This window comes from Teleopsis dalmanni, chromosome 2 (assembly GCF_002237135.1).
Source record: "Teleopsis dalmanni isolate 2A chromosome 2, ASM223713v2, whole genome shotgun sequence".
NCBI classification, from domain to species: Eukaryota; Metazoa; Arthropoda; class Insecta; order Diptera; family Diopsidae; genus Teleopsis; species Teleopsis dalmanni.
The window spans coordinates 182,518,625-182,539,963 of record NC_051847.1 but is presented as its reverse complement, the minus strand read 5'-3'; the positions used below and the strand labels follow the sequence as shown (position 1 = coordinate 182,539,963).

The window sequence follows — 21,339 nt, the reverse complement described above, 5'->3', positions numbered from 1 at the left end:
ATGAGAAACATTATACAATTCCTGAATAAATGCTTCTAATATAACTCAGCCGTAGATCTAGTAATTAAGCGAATATGGGGCACGAATGATGGGTTACATATTTAATAAATCAAAATGTATTAAGCTTTATACCGTTTGGTTGTCAGTTGCCAGTCATCTTTATTCTTATAATATAATAACATCATTACTATATATAATATAATATATTATTATATTATAATATATTATTATATTATCATTATAATATAATAAAAATGATATAAAATACCCATATAAAAAGTATTATCTTAAAAACTCGATGAAATTTTGAAATTGGCGAAAAAAAACCAGCACACAAGACATAAAAGAAGCACTAACCATCTTGAATGATTTGGAACAGTTTAAAATCATTTAAAAATAGTAGACTATGCAAAGACGTTCAATTTTTGGGTATCTCATAGAAATAATATCAAAGAAATTTGATTGATCTTGAAATTGAAGCGAATTATTTTGTATAGGAAAATAGGAAAAACGGATTAAATACGATAATTTCCAATGCCACCGATTATTGTCAAAAACCGGTGACCCTTCACAAAGGACTTAAAAGTCTGGATTAACGACAAACGCGATTATGTTGAGTATTTGATGGAACATGTACCATAAGTGAGTTATCTATTATAAACCGTTCCTTATTGGTGCAACAATTAATTCGCACCAATTAATTAATTAATCCACTGTGAGTAGTGGAGAACCGAATTAGAATTGGCCAACAAAAATGAAGTTATTTTCCATAACAGCAATGCCACGATACAGGCATGACTTAAAATTAATTGACGAAATTTGATTAAGAAGTTTTGATGCAACTACCTTATACCCCGCACTTTGCATCATCTGACTACCATTTGTTTGTGTCTGTAAACAACTCTATTAATGATCAAAAATTATTTAGTCTTACATTGACGAAATCATAAACATACCCGAAAAATAGCATAAGATCATAAAGAAACTTTATTAAAATAAATTTTCGTTAAAGAAAATTTTTGTTCAAAAATATACCAAAAAACGGTGGACTGTTCTTGGACCTGGTTTCCGTTACCATCCTTAAAACAGTATAAGACGAAAATAGCTGTTTCCTATTTTGATCTATCAATGATGATGATATGATGTTTTCCCAAGTCTCAAACTGTTGATTTCTGCGTAAGTATATCTTAAGCATTTAGTATAAGAGGAGCCAGATATATAGATTCCTGAGGATTTCATTTTGTATTATCCCTAAGAAGCCTATTTATTAGGGATGACCTATTCATTGTTATTTCCTTCTACTGATTCCGAATTTCAGCACTTTTCATGAGGACATTGTAAGCAGGCACTTTTATTATATGATTATATTCCTTAAAGATTGGGCTTTGTTAGTCTTAATTGCATTGTTAAGGATGATTTCGCAGGTTTTACTCTAGTAAAAAACCACAATACACACGTCTATCCGCTTTTTCTTAGAAATTGCTTCCTAGAAGTAGTGATTTAATAATTTTATCCATTAGAAGATATTCTATATGATCCTATAAGCCGTTTGGCTTCACAAACGGTTCCTATATCTATGATAAAATTGAACAGGTTCAGTTCCTGTAAGCCGTTTGGATATGAGTTGCTTCGCAGATAGTTCTTACACTGTGATAAAATCGAACAGGTTTAGCATAAAGGCGAAACTAAAATGATAAAAGTTAGTCTTTTTGGATTAAAATCAAAATTCTTTTGTTAATTAAAAAATTTGTATATCTAATTTTTCAGGATCCGGCACAGCATAAATTATAGTATATATGATCAGTTATCGTATGGATTTTTGTTTATTAGTAAATTATTTTAATTATGTGGAATATTGTTCAAAGTGATTGCCTTTCTATATATATATCCTTTTTTCTCATTACTAAGTACCTAGTAACGTTCAAAGCTATAGAGAGCTTGGTATTGAGGAATATAATGAAGCTTTATTCATCTGTATTACTTGTATTAAGCCATCATTCATTATAAGTTCTCATATCTAATTATTCAATTCCTTAGGTCCCTTTTAACTTTATGAACTTCGATTGCTTTTCCGGGCAGGATGACACCGAGTGGACGATTTGTCCTATGAATATTGATTATCTCATGATATCGAGTAATTACCCACTAAACTAGTAATAATTTCTTAATACAGAAGTTATTTTTACGGGGTCAAAATGGAGATAATAAAAATAATATATAGTTATTAAGTTACGATATGAGTTAAGGTATCGTCTACTATAGCTAACTTAAGTCCTTTGAAACCTTAAAGTACAAACTTGAACTGTTAGCTGTTAACTTAAATATATTTCTAATGTTTCTTAGTTTAATCTCATCATCTCTTTTCTGTGTTTCCAGTAACGGCAGTATTTGTACTTCATTATTCGGTTTAATACATAAATTTACATATGAATTATGCACAGAAATTGCAATTTTCTGATTTGCTCAAATCAGAAAATTTAGTTACTTCAATTACAGGAACACTTCAATTCAGATAGACTGCAAAAAATCCTTTCTTGCATGCACAAATTGAGGACGAAATTTCCAATTCATTGCATGTTAAAATTCATATAATTTCAATAGTCGAAATGGGTTTGCACATAGATACTCTGACTCTGTACATTTCAGTACATTCCGTTTCGTATCCAAGTAAAGCATATTTGAGAAGGTTATTTCAATGTTAGAAAAACGCTGGCTTAATGCAAATGACACGGTTAATTGGCTGATCAATGCTGCTCAATTACATTAATGGCCCTCGACTTTCAACCTTACCGACAAACACGGAGTATCCAACAAGGATAGGGAGGCGATTGCTGGGTTGGGTTCGTATGTGATGTGGAATCGCTCACAAAATCGGATGTTGAGATTTATGTGACACTAAAGCTCTAATCGTAATTTGGTTAAAAGTTCTTGTCCAACAAAGTAAAGAAAAGTTTTACGCACAAACTTAATTCGCAAATTGACTTCAAATAATTGAGCAAATCACAGATAAAAATATTTAAGTGCAACAATAATACGAGCACGAGAAGAAAAAGTTTCCAGCGTCTTACATTGTGTCCTTCTCGAGTGGTTCATAAAGTGTGTGTCCTTTCCGAAATTGGGAAGCAGTTAAAAATATATCAACTCAACACACACATACACGTGAGCCAACTACCCACACATAAATAATAGGCGGATGCATGGATATTTCTTGCTTCCTTCTTTCGTAAACGTTTGATTGTGTGACCGAGGAGACCCATTGACGACCTTTATCGCTGGCCATAAACTATAATCTAAGTTGGCAGTGTTAGGCAAGTGTACCAAACAATTTGGAACCAATACCAACAACAACAACAACAACAACATCAGTTATATATCGGTATCTGTGCACTTTGCTGGAAGGCATTGAATGCTTCGTTGCACAAAAGTGCGGACAACACTTGAGTGTGTACGAAAGGATATCGGAAAAGTTGCGGAAGCAAGGGTCATTCATTTAAACGTTGTCTACAAGTTGGCAACTTTTTAAAGTGTTGAAGTTGGTAACAGTATTGTTGCTGTTGTCAGTGCGCTGTTAACTTTCCAATTGAAGGAGGTGAAGCTTACCTCTTTTTTTTTGCAATGATTTCAGAAGTTTTTCTTGAAATTATGTGAGGACACTGTTGTATCCTTTCGAGCGCGAACACCAAAGATTTTTTCCTTTATTTTTCTGCGTTGGCGCCAATTTGTCGTGAAAATTTGTTTTAATCGATTAAATCGTCGTCATCTTTGCTGTTATCCTAAGGTATATTGGCTGTGTGCTTCCGCTGTTGTGTGTGCGCTTGATTGGTTTCCCGGGTGGGTTAACAGCTTCAATAGTTCCACAACACAATTTGCCGTGTGGCAAGTACAAAATTTCCCTTGTCTTTTATTTATGACAATAAAATTTCATTTCGCTAATATCACAGAAGAATTTCAAGAAGAATTTCAAGAAATTTTATATGTCGTTACTTTATAATTGGTATAAGGATGCATTGTGCCATAAATTTCTAGATGTATATAGACAGTAAGTTAATGAATTAGCAGAAAAGAAAGTTATACATCAATACGAATAGAGGTCGAGATTATAAAGTTGCATATATTTAATACACATATTTTAATAGTCTTCGAAGTAGTATAATTACCCCGACTATTTTTATTATAAAATATATTATACATAGTAGTAGATTGAAAAAGGGATATTGAAATGGAGAACAACTAGTGACGTATAAAGCATATTTTCAACAATATTTAAAAGCTAAACCGGTAGGAATTTGCTATAGTTACCCAAATTTTATTCATAATTTCCGCATTCATTTAGTTTTTTCGCTTCGCTTCGCAGAGCAATCGCAGAACACTCAAAAATATATGTAAGTACAATGGATGACAGAATGCAGTTGATATTAACAGATTGCATAACATAATACTCACAAATCTGATGTGGTAGTTAACTCAGTGCTACAAAAAAAAACAAAATGTGCTCATCAGATTTGTAATTTCGGATTGTATGCTTTATATTTGATGCGAATCTATAGAGTTTACAAAATCCGGATAGACAAAGTATAGTCTACGCATATTTTTTTTCATAGGGTAGTCGATCCCTGCAACCATAAGTTAGATATATGTATAATATATTTACTGTAAACTATTTTAGGTCTACATCATCGGGCAGTTTGTTTTGTGACACTTTGGTCACTGGGTACAGTCGGTTTAATCACTTGGGTTTAACATATCTTCCTTATTTTCATATAATTAGCTGTATGACATTTAATATATTGATTTTAAACTTTATCAGGTCTGCATAAATGTTACGGTGTAGCATAATGAATCGATGATCGCCGTCTATCGGGGTAATAATTCTCTTTGGAAAAAATAAAGTAAAAGTATTTGTGGATACAGTCACAGAACACTGTTTTATAAAACTATTAAACTCCTAATCCCACGCGAATGGGATTACTTATATGCATTATCGTTTCATTATCCACTGTGTGCTCTATAGCCATCAAGGAGTGCTATGATGAGACTATACAGGAACTTGAATTTTTGGGGAACACAATTTTAAGCAAGAACCTTTGTGGATTTAGTAAATTTGTAATAAATAACACATATAAACAAAAATACATATAAGTACATCAGCTAATCGTCCACTTTCCACCTTACCTTGAGGTTTCAATAAAAATAATTTATTACTTTTCGAAAGAATCCGCTTGACTGTTAATAAAATCAAATAAAAGAAAATTCCATTAAAGCGAAAAGATACAGAAAGCTTCGCGAAGTAAAAGCGGACAAAACGTGCGGCAGAGTGGCGTCACTGGAACGCCAACTACATTGTTCCAATTTTTTATGGTTCCGCACATCTCAATAGAAGTTTTCCGAAATGTAGCATGAATGAAGAAATGAACGAGTGAATGAATGAATGAGGAAAGCCATTATTACAAACAACCTTGAAGGTGAAATATCAAAAACAAAAAACTTGACTTGCCTGACTTATGTATGTATAGCAACTCCTCACTCTTACTTAACCCCTCACTTACCCAGTGTGCACTTTTGCACAACTTTTACTAAGGCAACTCTGAAGGCATTGAATGGCATAAAGCCTTGGCTACTCAACGGCGTACTCAACGGCGTACTCAACGGCTGATGAATTAAAACAGCTTTCCGAGTGGAACTAATCGTATCTAATAGACTGATTAATATAGAAGATTTTTGCTTGTGCTTGCCTTAGTTTTTTTATAAATAATTTTGTTGCCTCGTGTAACACGATTCCTACGGATTATAGGTTCTTAAATTGATTGATTGTTAAAATGATGAATAGACATTTTTTTCTCGTACTTCACTTCGGTTGGAATTCAACTTTTTTCCTTCTTTTTGTTTGGAACTCGAGATGAAATGACCAGGCAGCGCTGCCAGGTGATTGAATAAGAGCAACGTAATTAGTTGTATCGAAGCGAACAATTAATATTAGCATAAAAATTTTTTCCAAAAGCCGTGGTTCAGTTGGTTCAGTTGGAACCGTTGGGAGTGTTTGTAGGAATAAAATGAGTTGTTGATGTTTAATGCATGACTGTGTGAAGTCAGATTAATTGTTATTAAATGTTTATATAAAAAATTAATTAATAAATATATTGCGTTAGAGGTGTTCAATAATAATCAATATAAAAGAAAAGAAAATTTATTTTGTAACTAATTTTACTTTTATATATTTTAGTGTTGCAAGATATATAATATTCACTTTAAATACGATTCCTTAAACGCTTACACATTTGTTACTTCATGTATTTTTATTATTTTAAGTAAAAAAAATTTTTGTATCTCATCAAATTTATACGTCGTCGTATATCTGCTGACATAAATTTAACAACCTCTGAAGTTCAGATATACCGAAGCACACCTTAAGTGCAGTCGGAAAGAGTTGAATATAAATAGGAGTTATTAAACTCTATTGTGTGGAGACTTACTGGCGTCTAAGTACTCCTTAAACTTACTGAAAGTAGTTTTGCCATTACTTTTATGTTACTTCAACAACCAAAGGAAATACTGAAGATAAGTAACTTTTTTGTTAAGCTAAAGTGAAACTTAATCAAATGAAATTTATTATAAGGAGTAAAATTATGTTGAAGCAAGAAATAGTATTTAGCTCTAGCTAAATGGAAGATACCAACACTTATAAAATATAAAGTATAGATAGCACTTAAACTCGTTGAAAAAATCGACCATATTAGAAACCTAACACAGAATTCTAACTAAGAGTAGTTAGATCTCAAAGTATTAATACTCTTACAAGCAAGTCCTTTAAATTTCTGGAAGAGGGGATTCTAGAAATACCAGTTTTAGAATAAATGAAACACACATCAGGACACTTCCAAGGACTCTATAACAAGATATGATTAATAGACACTATGAAAAGTCTATGATATGAATTTCAAGTGGCCAGCTTAATAATAATAAGTCTTCATACATATACAGCTGCCGCAAAACGTGAGGAACAGATCACTATAATATTATACATAGGTATGTATCTTACACATATATTAGTACAAGATCTAGTGGTTTAGATTTTCCATAATAAGTTATAAATGAAAAGTTCGGGAAAAGAGTTATGCCATACTAAATACTATCGAATATCTTCCTATGACCTAAAATAATAATGCCCTGCCTCGGCTGAGTGATGCTTTGCATCATCTGAGTGATGTGAAGGAGTTTAAGTTTTAAGGCTTTTATACAATCGTGATAATCGAATCTTTTTTTTTATGTGTATATTCTATTCTTTGTATTTAGTTATGCTATACTAAATACTATCGAATATCTTTCTATGACCTAAAATAACAATGCCCTGCCTCGGCTGAGTGATGCTTTGCATCGTCTGAGTGATGTGAAGGAGTTTAAGTTTTAAAGATTTTATTGCTTTAAGTCTTAATGTGTAATCTATCCTTTGCCATTTTCTTCTCGTTTTGCATAAAACTAATACACTTTTACTTATCAAACGAAAGGTAATTTTATTTTTGGACTGTGTAAAGTATAAGGAGTGCGGTTAACCGGGTAAATTGTAGCAGTATAATCATTTTTTTTTTTTTGCTTCGATTATGTATGAAAATTCTATACTTACTTAGGTCACAGAGAGTGCCCGAGAGTAAGATTTTCTTTGCAAGAACATTTGCCTGGCTGTCTGGCAGCTATCAAGAATGTGACTGCCCAGCCTTGATCTGGTGCAGGAGTATATCACTGGGTCAAGAACTACTCTCCCCTTCTGACATTAAGAGGCCCTCAACGGCCGACATTCTGGCTTTCATTTGGAAGACGAAATGTCTTCTGTTTGGTTAGGATCTGTTGCAGCACAAAAAATCAACTATGGTCGCAGTTCGTTGGCAGCTGGCACCCCGTTTATTCGTATTCCTATGTGTATACTCTTCCATGAGTATATGAGTGCACGGAAGGTATTAATTTTTTATTAGTTTAAAGATCTTAGAGTTCACATCAGCTCTAATCCACCACACATATTAAAAATCTGAAGAAAATATTTAGACAAATCCGAGAATAATAGTATCAGTGAATTATAAATAATATATCGCTCAAAATATATATGTTTTTCAATTAGTTTATCTTTTAATATTAATTAGTTTATCTAGAATATTTTAAAATGTCATAACTGAAGCGAATTCGAATAATTTAGAAAATCTCACTTATTTAATTTAAGAACTTTAAATAACATTGGAAAAAATATTAAATAACTATAATATCAATTTACAATAATTATTATTATCATTATTATTGCCACTTAAGTATTTATAGTGCAGAGGAGTATAAATAAAAAAGTTATAAAATTCATGCAATTTGATCAATTTATGGTTTTCATCATAAACATTCCTTTTTCATAAACTGGAAGCTGTCTACATCGAAAAAACCTCACGAATGCTACCATTGCTTCCATTTCAGTTGATGTTGATGTTGATGATGATGATTCAATTGAACCATCGATGTGATAAAAATGTGGTTGAATAGTACAAACTAAAAATATCCTTTCACATCATGTGTGCCAATCGTCGAAAGGAAGAGGGCTTATGTGTAGTGTGGAATGCATTTTATGACAGGATACGTTATAAACTATCAACCGCCAAGTCACACACCAGAGTCGACAATTCTGATGAAGAAAAGCTAGTCTTGCTGATGGATGCACCCACATATGAGTATGAACAGCATTTTGGCTTGGCCGTTGAAATACGAGATTGTCGTGTATTTATGTTTATGCCAGAGTTGGTATATTTAATTTATAATGTATAATCATATATATGAATATTAGAATATTGTAGTATGAAAGTGACATAAAAACGTCCAATAATTCTCAACAGTTGAGATATATTTTTTTATTCAATTCAATTTAGTATTTTTGCGCTTCTGAATGAGTAATTTGTGGATTTTTTAAGATGAATTCTTTTTTATGATGAAATATTAATAATAAATAAATTTCTAAATACCAGTATTGGATTTTGATATATAGACATGATTTTATAGATATGATTACTAATATACAAAATACAAATATCTTATATTTTCATATTAAATGGAATTCTTTATAAGTGTTAGATTGTTAAACATATCATAATCAATTTGTTATAAGAGGTGTGATATAAAAGTATAGAGAATGCTCAATATCCACAAAATTGATTCATTTAATTTGCAATTTTTATTTATCTTCTTCAGATTAATCAATGGTATTATGTACTCATACCACTGTAGTTGCTAGTTTAAGAGAGACTCTTGGGAAAACCTCTTTGAGTGTGGACTTACTCACCTAACACTGTTATTAGGTATGTAGAGCATTTAAAAACAACAAACCTAACACAACGAGATACATATATGCACAGGTATTCCTTTAGAATCCTGAACGAAGATAGGATATAAACCAGTCAATAAAAGGGTTTAAGTTAATGCGTGGTTCCAACAATCACAACCCAATGAGAATAAATTAATGTAGCACTAAGGCAATAGTGTAACTCTGCGTCAATACTGGCTAGATATTTCGAACAATTTTTGCACACATTCTGACTTTTTTACTAACATATAAAATTGTATATAATACGTATTTACATTCGAACATAAAAATCTTGCCAAAGTCTAACCAGTGTAAACACTCAGTTAAGAACAATTAACTTAAACACACTAAAAAATTAATCTTTAGAATAATTTAATAAGACTAAAGTTGATGTTATAGCTTGTAATACCCACCGATATTAAATTTTTTTAAATATTTTATTAGAAAGAGATTTTTTTAGTAATTAAGACTATTTTTCGTTCCATAAGAGAATTTAAATCAAATTATCTTAACAAGTATATTTTCACTTATCTGTTGTCAGATAGATAAGTGGTATTTTAAGCCAATATGTTAGGTTAGTTAATGTTAAAATGGTAGTCTTGTCATTCCAAAATTTATTACCCAATGCCTGCCAAAGCCTGCTACCTAAGGTTTCAAAGCCTACCAGAGCACTAATAATGAATCGTTGCAATTTGTGGGATATAATAACATTACTTAAACGCCAAACTAAGTAGCCCAAAACAAGTATAAAGGCCAAAGTAATCGGTGAACAGACCGATTACTTTGGAATCAGTGAAAAAAGAGAAGAGAACACGCACTACGCCCACATTCAAGTAAAAGTAAATCAAACTATCAATAAAGTTTTTAATGTCCCTAATTTTGAAGGAAGACGGTTCTGTCACGTAGGTGAGAAAAAAGGGCCGAAGATATTAAATCTTTTACTGGGTAGAGACGGGCAATGACACATAAGTTAGAATATAGTTTCCTCTTCTTCTGCAGAACCGTAAAGAAAGTCAATATTGATAAGATCAAATGTGGCACCAATGCCATTGTACTGAAGATTCTGCTTTAGTTAAAGCAATTAAGACGTTTTTTGTATAAATTGGATCAAGTTGTCCGTACTTTGATTAGTTTATTAATAAAAGCTTGGCATTCTTAACAGTAGCTGTAGCTTAATTATGATTATTATTGTTAGGGGATATGGCACTGCGACCTACGGGTCTATTGTGCCCTCTTCTGAGCTTAGAGTAGGTCTCTAAGCTCTGTGGAGTCAATAAAAAATATAATAGAACCTATTTCACAGAGTTTTATTGCCTTTTGCAGCTGTAGCTTAAACTTATTAAGGATTTAATAGTAGCTTGGCTGTCGCTGAAGATTAACACCAACCATGTTATCAAAGACCTCTGTATTTGAAGTCCAGTCGTTTGTACTGGGAATGAGTGAGAAAAATCCCAGTTTAAGATTTGGCTTGGATCAAATATAATGATTTTAATTTATTTTGTTTAAATTAGTAATAAAATTTGCTTTTACTTCTGTAGTTTGTTAGCATCCCCAGTGGATGTTTCGTGCCCTTGATCTGTTTAAGTTTTCCTAGTATAAATAAATCTACTTTAATAAAACCTAAATGAATAGAACTAAATCCATAAGAGTTCATAAGAATTTGCATAATAAAATATGACTGTATCTATGCTTGAATTATGGCTTATTAGATTGACATACATACTTGTATCTACTTAACCAAGCCAAGGAGAAATAATTTAGTTTATTTGCAGTTACACATTCTAACATAAATACTCGTATGAGATGAGTTCAGATACTTTTCTAATAAATGAATTGCAGCAATTTTGGAGTATTACAAGCGCGCAATGTGGCGAATATCTACTACGTTTGGCTGCCAAATGTCACTCTCAGATAAAGGATACCAATTTCGAGATTTTGCCCTTTTTTCCTGCAAGTAGAGAACCAGAGTAATCAGTTGCATATAGCATACTGAGCTGAGATTTATTTTTATTTTTATCGCCTCCAATTCAATTCATTTGCTTTTAAGTTTGCTACTTTGATTCGAGTACGTTTTGTATTTGGCTTAAGTGTTGCGGGGTGGAAATTGGATTGGTGGATACTTGTCCTTTTGGAAGATACTCGTATATATGAAATTGGGTTGATATGGCAAATGTTTCGTGAGAACTAAATTTTTTTTATAATAATTTTTGGCGTATATTTTAAGTAAAATTTTGTGAAGTCTTGATTTCAAACAGGGTCATTTGGGTTGGTATCGCTTTAATATTGAAATACTGAATATTCTTTTGCAAAAATTATGTCAAATCTTACATTGAAATGGGTTATTTCCAATATGCAATTACATATTATTGTTAATTAATATTACAATCATTTTGATACTTCTGGATTAGACGATAATTATATTAAAAGTTATAGAAAAAATTCATACCTACGTAATTGAATACTGTAAGATAATTAAGTGAACAGTTGATCTTCTAGGAATGTACTTAATATGTGAATATATGTGATACATATGTTAAATATTATTATATTTAATAAATGTCCTAAATGCTTGGATAAAAATGTTCCACCTTGTTATGCCTCAAACTATCCAATCTATAAATGCCTTTTTTGAGAGAATTGAGAGTGAGAGAGAGCGGATTGAGAGATCTTGCAAATGAGAATACTCTACATAAATAAAGATACTTCCGTGTCTTGGTTTTAATAATCAAAATCAAGAAATGAATAACCAAATGTTCACTTACGTTCCCAATTAGAATGTGTCAGTTAAAGCTCTTTTTTTGCAAGAAAGAACAAAATTATGGACACGATTTTTACAGATTAGGATATCTATATAAATCAGTTTTCTCTGATTATACTTCTATCAATCTATTAGTACCAGGAAAGTGTACGTAAAACTCAAAAAAAGAAGCTTTTGTTTAATTTCTGGTCATTATTAAGATTATATTATTATTAAATTAATAATAGTACTTCGCACTATAAAAAAACAACAAAATTAAAAAGAACGGACTTATATATATGTAAAAGATAAGATTAAATGTTTAAATTGTTTCAATTTATTAGACTTTATTAAAGTTAATAATTAAATATACAAAAGTTAATAATTAAATATACACGACTGCCGACTGCTGGCTACCGAGAGCAACTACTGACGACTTACTACTGACTGCTCAACTTCGACTGCCTCGCTTCTACCCTGTCATTCTACTTCATTCGCATATTGCTACTATAGTGATGCCTCCCTTTTATATATATAAGTAACATATCGGACTAGCACAAGCAGCTCGCAACGTTAGAAATGATGGGCTTCAGATCCAACTCAAGGCAAGGCAAGGCGAAGATTGAAATGAGCAGATCATGTTGCAACGCAAAACATGGATTATTTGTGTATTTGAGGACCTTTAAAGAATACGAAATTATGGAAGCCAATGTCCTACTTGGACTGTTATACCCATTAGATAACACACGAACTTTGACTCAGAAGAATTCCATATTCAGTTCAGTGTCCATATTCTGGTTGCTTCAAGTTACTGAACCCTAGCTCGATTAACATATAGCATTGCTCATTGATCAGAGAAAATGGTAATCTGATGAAACAATGTTTGTTGAATGCGTGACAGATGTGGTAAGATTTCCCATTCCATTCTTCCCAATCGAAAATTTTTTATTTCTATTAATATGTGATATGGTATTGCCGTCTTAATGGCTGATTATATTTCTGTTGTTTTTCGATAAAAGTTTATTTTATATAAATTAAGGATATTTGGTAGTGGTTTCTAGAAAAAGTCTCATTTTGTTTTAGTAATTCATGGTATATCACATCTTTTTGAACCAATCAAACACAAAGCATTATCTGAATTATCTGAAAATAAATTTTTTATTTGTCTGTTGTTGAGTCTGGATCGGAAGACGTTGGTATAAAACCAATTTTGTGTGATTACCATACTATGTGATGGTAAATCCTTTTCATATTGGCTTTTCGAAACGTTTTTCAACATTTTGGTATTGGTAATTATTTATCAGAAATATCGACACACTCTAATTCAATTTAGGTTAATTCAATATATTGATTTTTTTTTGTATTATTTGTTACTTATTATTATTAAATTTATAGACGTGAAATCGCCCAACAGTGGATACCAAAAGAGTTCTATTGCACCAATTTTACTATTGATTACACAAAGCCCTTTAAAACTAAATCTAGAGAAGAGTTCTTAATCTGTTCTAGTCACAGAAATTCCATATGAAATAAGTTTCTTCTATATGTTAAAGCTTGACAGTCAGAAAGAATATGCATAGTAGTTTCCTCATCTTCGAGGCATAATCTGAATTGTGAATCAGCAGATAATCGTGGTTCATGAAGGTGATATTTCAGACGGTAATGTCCTGTAAAGAAATCTATGATTTGGTGCTTGGTACTCTTAGGTGTTAATCGAGAGATTAGTATTCCTACCTTAAATGGGAATTTAATTTATAATTAATTTAAACTGCAAAAACACATTCAAAAAAAATTTCCCCCAATCCCTTATCAAAATTCTATGGTTTCCGAAACAATTTATAAATTGTTTTTCGACATTCCCCATTTTTGTCTTTTAGTTAATCCAATATATTATACTCTTTACTTATAGGTATTTAGAAATACTACTGCGATCAATCTTAGATATTTTCGCAAATTGCTACTTTTGTTTTAGTTCTTCATTTAATATTTAATCAGACTCGATGTCTAACTTTATGATTCTCTTAATATATTAACTGATTTCGGTTATTCTATATATCGATTGAAAAATGCATTACGCTCGTATTTTAGCACCTTGTATTCCTTTTTTCGGTAAAAAGTAATACGAGGTATGATGTCTCACTTTGGCCAAAAAGTCAATCGTAGAAAAACTATTGAAATTGTAAGCAATTTTAATAAATAAAACACAAATTTATATAAAAAGAATCAAATAGAAAATATAAATAAAAATGTGTCATAGGAAAAAGAGAGTTCTAGAAGTATTACAATTCCAAAGCAACTTTATATAAAAGAAAATTGACATATCACTGGGAAGTCAGATGCTGAGTGCTGCAAGGATAATAAACATGTGGAAATGAGAGATCCAAGCAGTGTAAAACTGATTGGCTGTATTGACAGTTAGATTGGAAATAAAAACAGATTTCAAATGCACACCATTAAGTGATTAAAATATATATATAAAAAAATGTTTAAAATTATAAAAATATATGAAATTTTAAATAACTTATGCCATCAATGCACTTAGTTCATATAAACTTTATTAGAGCTAGCAAATTTATACGTAGTTCTGACAGAGACATATATTGGTTTATAAAACCAGTAAAACTAACGCACCAATAATAATTATTATTTAAAATTAATACAATTAAATTAATGAAATTAATATTGCATTTTATAATTAAAATTTTGTTCAATTTACTTTCTTCTAAATATAGTTATTAAAAAATTTCGACGAGGATGGGATTCGAACCCACGCGTGCAGAGCACATTGGATTAGCAGTCCAACGCCTTAACCACTCGGCCACCTCGTCTCTTGTCTACTTATTTAATTATTCATCATAATTTATAAACTATATTTTGTATTTATTTATCTGTTAAGTTTTTTATACTAATTTTGTTAATAATTTATTTACTCTATTGTTGTTTTTTCGTTTCTTTTAATTCTTACGTTCTTTTACTTTTTTATATTTAATTGCTTTTTACTGCTTCAACACTTTTACTCTCCGTGAGCTCCATTTTTTGTGAAGTCTGCAAAATGTACCCCCAAAAAACTTTGTTCTTATCATTTTTTTATTTTATATATATTATATTTTTAATAATAATAATAATTGTATCATTGATAATGTTAGTTAGTATCAATAGATCTGAAAAAATTTACAACTAAAACTAAAAGGAAAAACCCGTAATATTAAAAGTACCGGGTAGGTAAATATGATCATTAGTTGTAGATATTGTTAAATTTTTAGTATAGTAAAGAGATAAATTATTATCTCTGTATGGATTATTACTATATTGTGCATATTCAAATTATTCATATATGGTCATATATAGTATAAAAATATATGTAAGTATAATATATGTAAGTATAATGTATGTAAAGTATATATAATAATTAAATAAATATATGTAATATATGTTACCGAACCATTTACTTATCCGTGTGTTTAAGTTTCCGATCAAATTGAAATTGCAATATATTGTTTGGGCCATACCATCATTAATAGAATACAATATTATTCAAATTTTCTTTACGGGACCTCTTTATTTATAAAGACAAAATAAAGGAATTGATTCATATATACTGAGACTTGATGACTCTAATTTCACTCAAAGTTTAAATTTATTAAATTTGACTATTATAACTTATTATAAATAAGTTCAATAACTTGGTTTTATTTCAAAACATATCAAGTTTGGTTATGGGTTTCAGATATACTTACAGAACAAAAATTCCTTCGTCTCATTGATGTTGATTTATTTTTGAAATATCAATAAAACGATTTTAGAGATTACTAGAGACGAGAGTGGGATTTTCTCCAAGAATATTAAAGAATATCTAAATGCAAGAGATAATGGAGTAAAAGCATTTCGGTTTAAATCACTTTGAAAGAGATTTCAAGGTAATTGAAGTTTTGAAGCTCCTATTGGAGAATATTATAAAGAATTCTATAGTGTACTTCCAACATGTGTGTAAATTAATTTACTGAATCAAACAAAAGAGCTCAAATTAATTAAAGAAAAAGATATAGTGTTTCAACAAAATAATGTAGAATATCTTATAAGTTTAGTAACTCGTTAAAAGCTTTTCCACTTTATATATGAGGTAGCATTACACTCGCTATATTTTCCAGATCGAATACCTTCGAATTATTAGTTGCTCTATTCTCTTATGCATTTTTTAGTCTTCAATAATGATAAAAGATCAAAGGAACTATACCAAATTAGGTTATGCTGTATAGTGCTGTGTCGCCGTTTTATAAATAATATGTCTATTTAGCAGACCCTGATCAATTGTTAACATTCCTGAGATGGTTTCATGAATACCTGTAGTGAAGTGTACGAGTAAAGGTCAATATCTTTATTTTACCTGTAAAATTTGACACTAATTAATTTTGAAAACCCGGTGTAGTTTCAAGTTTATTCTTGAACTTGGCTTACCATTGTAATATTATTATACTCAATTATTATTAGCATTGGTATGGGGTATGGGATATTGCACTGCTACCGTCAACTGTCTCCAAATCCTGTTGTTTCGATAAAGAGTAGTGTAGAAACTATTTTACAGAGTTTAGTGACCTCTTCCGTAAAGGTGTGCTTAATAATTTTGATTGATTCCTTTTAAATATATCTAAATTTGTATTATTAAAATATCTACTAGTATTCTTTTTGTACTATATAAAGAAAGTTAATGATTACAGTTACATTATTTAAAAAAACAGAAAATTCGATTTTGTGATGATTAATTATCATACAATTTTTTATTCTCGTTAAGTAATATACATTAGTAAATATATTACGAGATTAGATTATTGTTAGTATTAGTATTACAATATATAATAATAAAAATTACTCCATAGAATTTTCATACAATTATAAGATTTTGACTTCAATCCACAATCCATAAGATAGTTTTGATATAAAAATAAAATTTCAAAAAATTCTAGAAAATAATGACTGAATAACAGTATTGAAAAGATTTTTTGTCACATTAAAGCCATCAACCACATCATTACAAACAAAGTTCAATAGGTCATCTCCGCTATTAATTTTAAGAAACATTAATTTAAATAAAACGAATGAAACAGTTTGTCTTACAGCTGTGAAATACAACTACCACAAAGCCCAAGTATGTTGCTATTATATAGAAGCATCGCTCCCATACTTGCTATCGCAAATATCCCACGAGTTTGACGCATATGCACGTTTTGAGTTGCTGGCCTAGTTGCTACTGTGCGTCTTCGCAATCCTGGATTGGCGTACCGTCCAAAACCCTCTCTTGGAACACCTCTTTGGTACATAAGTTGTGCTAAACGCTCGCGTCTTGATTCCTCAACTTCATGAAGAACAAGTTCAATCTGTATATATATATTATTTATTTGATTTTTTTATTAATTATAGTATCTTAAATCACAATTGAACCTTACGATTCTTTGTCTAAGTAAATTCCTACGATCTTCCGCATTCATATCAATAGGTGCCTGACGATCCATTATTTAAACTTTAGAATTTTCTAAAAAGAAACACACATAATTTTTGTTTTTTAAATTATAAAAATATGTTTTTTGATATTCTTTGATATTGATATACTATTTGATACAATATTCAAAGAAAAATAGAATTAAAACGATTTTCAGAAAACTAATGTAAAGAACATAATAGCATTAAGAAACATACCAGATGATTATAAGCCAAAGCTAATAAACATCGAGAAAAAAATGATACCACTATTACTGACAAACAGTAGATAAAGCAACACTTATATCATGTTCCCACTGCACCTTAATCAATTAAAGTTAATCAAATTGGTCGTTTCTATTGGCATAACTTGATTTATGTATATGAAATTGCTTGTTTACATTTTTCTTAGAAAACATATGACAAATATATTAAATTTTGGTTATTTCCCTTATGGAAAATTTATTTTTAAGAGTTGCATTTAACATTTTTCGCCTTAAATCAGTTGATTTATTTATAATGAGGTGATTTATATGAAAATTCTTTGTATGATATATTAATTACGAATTATTATTACGAAGGTTGAGAACTTCGGTTTTGTGGAATACTATATATAATTGTTTGCACTGTAGGTCAGGAAGTTCTACTAAAACTGATAGTAGTTTGTATTAAAAAAATAGGAAAAAACATAGATTAAACTGGAGAAAATTAGGCAATAAAATACAACAGAGCTGAGTGAAAAAATTTAAAAATTTTTACTAAAACAATGTTATATTTATATATGTAAAGGTGGCAACGCCAGTTATAGAAGTAATGTAAGAAGGAACGAGGTAAAGTCGAGAGTTGATGTTTGGTGGTGGAATCACGGTTGCCACTTGTGGTACTTTAGTACCAAAATTGGTACTTTTTTTTTCGTTTGGTACTCATGTTCAAAAAATGATACAGTTTTGACGACCCAACTTTATTGTGGATATTTCCAATTAATTTTTTTTATAAATGCAACTTTACACTATTTTATATTTTGTTCATTTGTTCAACACTATGAAAAACACAGAACGAAAAAATAAAGAGGTCCAAAAAAATTTTGGACCTTTTTTTACAGAAATGGTACCTTTTTAAACCAATTTTGGTACAGGAAAAAATTTTCAAGTGGCAACCGTGGGTGGAATTCAGAAGTCGTAAAGTAGTAGTCGAAAAGTGGCGGTCGTAAAGAAGATGTCGTAAATTAACAGTGGTAGAAATAGTGCGGTGGCAGTCGGTCCCTTGAGTTTTTAAATTTTATTACATTTAATTATATTTAGTTTATTATTTTTGATTATAAATTATATTTTCCTTATACCAATAAATCTATCTTACACATATATTATATATATAGTTATATATATATATTTTTAAATTTGTGTTATTTCTTTGCTATATACTAGATAATATTGATTTGTTGAATTTCTTTCATAGGTCGGATATTTTAACATCCTATTTATTTCATTAGTTCCTATAAAACATTATTTATTACTAAATATTATAAATCATTATTTATACCTTCTAGTCACTTAATTATTAAGTATCAAATATTTATAGCTAATAATTTCTCATTTAAATATTTATAATATATTCATGCATATGACAATTTTATAGTTACTATAAGGTAAGAACTTACGGCGATGTCTAATGTAGTTAGTAGTTAGTTATATTATCATACTTCGCTTAATGAATCTAAGAGTGGGTTTGATTTGAAGTTCAATTGATCTCAGGTCTTTGATATCTTCAATTGATTTTTGATAGTATTTAGCTCGTTTTTTGTGATATTTGCCCCTTGGTCCAAAATTTCTAATAAGACCCGAATCGCATTAGAAATGCTTAAAGTTGAAGGCAAAATTTTTACTTAAGAAACAATTTAGTAGAAATTATATTTTAAAAGAAAAAATTTTATTTAATTATTTTCTACAAAAATTTTTGCTCCTTTAATTTCTAGCTTTTCAAGGATTGCTTAGTTTTTTACGACTTAGTATTGAATTTACATATCATAGATGAGGTTGCTTTGAGTTAACAGTTGCACTTGTCTATTCAGTTTTTATGATATGCAAATTGATTAAAGCAGTTTAAGTTTTGCAGATAAAAATAACACATAAAATTCGAACTATAAAACTAAAAAGAACCGCTTTTATGACACTTCATAAAAAGGATATATCTTATTTATAGGATATAACATAAGCGGCGAGGAACTAAAATGTAATTGCGTGAGTGATTGCTTTAGAAAACTTGGTTCTTGGTTCCAATGAAACCCACTGAAGCATGTAAGAACTATGAAGTCTTCAAAGCAGGAGAAGACTTAAACAAATTAAATAAAAAAAAAGTTAAAAAAAAATTTTTTTATATTTTCTTTTCTTTAAAATAAACTAAAAACCAAATGATTTTTATATCTGCAACAACTTCATAAATTCAAAAATAAATTACACACATGAAGAAAAATGTGAAGGGTTGCACTGAAATTATTTAAAATAATTTAGCAATTTATTGTGACACTTTGGCACATTTGCATCTCAACAAAAAGCAGAAATAAAACATCTAATGCAAAAGTTTACTACTGAAATTTACGAGATACTGTAGTTTGTATCTGCAGCGAAATGCATTTGTACTAAGTTGAGCATAAACTTAAACGGAGCATTTGCTTACTGAAGCATATTTAAAACACAGAAATGTGAAGCTAAAGAAGTTTGTTAAAAAAGTTTTCCATAAAGTTACATTATGCATCCTTCTTCCGAGTTACGCCATGGATGTGAAGGTTTTGTTAAGCGAAAACAACAACAAAACGACACAACTTCAAATAGCAAAAATTCTAAGAAAAATTCCAGTAAGTTAAATAGTTTTTCTATTGATTCACTTACATCAGTAAGGAGTTAATAGTCAGTCCCTCCGCAGATCTATCACTCCGCCATGTTCTCGATCTCTACTTCTCTTCAGAAGTATCTTTTAAATATGCGAAAAGAAAATGGTCAAGCATCCATAGCAGCAGCAAATTGTCGACTTCAATCGGCAGCAGCGGTAACATTCGAAAAATTTGCTGCGTCTTGGTTGCAAAGTTTTTGCCGCCAACGCGTCGTCCTTTGCTTTATGTTCCAAGCTATGTCAAAGGATTCTTTCTAACAATTCACAAATGAGCCAAAAAGGCTTTGAATTTTTACAATTTGCAGATTCTTTTGAAAATTTTATAAATTTAACAAAACAAAAAAAAAATTATGGAAAAAGATAAAAAAATATCTTCATATATAAAATGAACTTGGAAAAAATAAAGAAAAATTTTGAGATGGAAAAAATTACAGCTCAAGAATTAAAAATTGCAAACGTACGAAACTGGTAAAAAGTTTCACGCAAACTTTAAGGATATAAATTATCGTTTGCGTGATACCTTTGGCACTTTTTGCTCCTTTTTTGTTTTCCGCCATTGAAGACGCTTGGCGCCAACGGATTTGACTTGTATAAATGGCTGTTAGTGTGTAATGGCAAGTGTACGCATTGTGGAAATATACGCACACAACTACAACAAAGCACACATTTTCCAAAACCCAGCAGGAAAAGGACATTGTGCCTTAGTAGGAACACTTATTCTGATAGGAAGAGGGTTTGCTTGATTGAATGAAAGAGAAATAACTGAGGGAGAGAGACCCATAACGATCGCATTTCCTTATCTGCAATAGTTCAACATCTATGTGTCACAAAGTTACTATATCTGCAATACTTCAAAAGTTATGGTGTAGCAAAATTCAGTCATTCGGAAAATTTTCCTTCTTAAATCTTATTCTTATTCTGA

The 21,339-nt window shown here is 30.3% G+C and overlaps 1 protein-coding gene and 1 non-coding gene across 4 annotated transcripts; both read right to left on the bottom strand.

Moving 5' to 3' along the window:
* Window positions 1-14,805: 14,805 nt before the first annotated feature.
* On the bottom strand, window positions 14,806-14,887 carry Trnas-gcu. The gene has a single exon. It is a non-coding gene; the product is annotated as a tRNA-Ser (tRNA).
* Window positions 14,888-16,799: 1,912 nt separating this feature from the next.
* Window positions 16,800-19,432, bottom strand: LOC119682500. 3 transcript variants are annotated; one of them, XM_038095956.1, is made up of 4 exons: window positions 19,171-19,432; window positions 17,501-17,586; window positions 17,172-17,431; window positions 16,800-17,115 (listed from the first exon to the last, which is right to left on the bottom strand). In XM_038095956.1, exons 2-4 carry the CDS (start codon window positions 17,564-17,566, stop codon window positions 17,007-17,009), a joined length of 435 nt encoding a protein of 144 aa, XP_037951884.1. In that variant the 5' UTR covers window positions 17,567-17,586; window positions 19,171-19,432; the 3' UTR covers window positions 16,800-17,006. The 3 variants fall into 3 exon arrangements, with proteins under 3 accessions (XP_037951884.1, XP_037951883.1, XP_037951885.1); XM_038095955.1 differs by having other exon boundaries at window positions 19,189-19,432; XM_038095957.1 differs by having other exon boundaries at window positions 19,231-19,432.
* Window positions 19,433-21,339: the final 1,907 nt, after the last annotated feature.

What these genes read in the sequence shown, in the direction of transcription:
- LOC119682500 (XM_038095956.1), bottom strand. Translation starts at nt 17,566, where the DNA reads ATGGATCGTCAGGCACCTATTGATATGAATGCGGAAGATCGTAGGAAT. An exon ending in ATTTACTTAGACAAAGAATC is followed by an intron (nt 17,432 to 17,500) that starts GTAAGGTTCAAT and finishes ATATATATACAG; the next exon opens with ATTGAACTTGTTCTTCATGA. An exon ending in GGTAGTTGTATTTCACAGCT is followed by an intron (nt 17,116 to 17,171) that starts GTAAGACAAACT and finishes TAAAATTAATAG; the next exon opens with CGGAGATGACCTATTGAACT.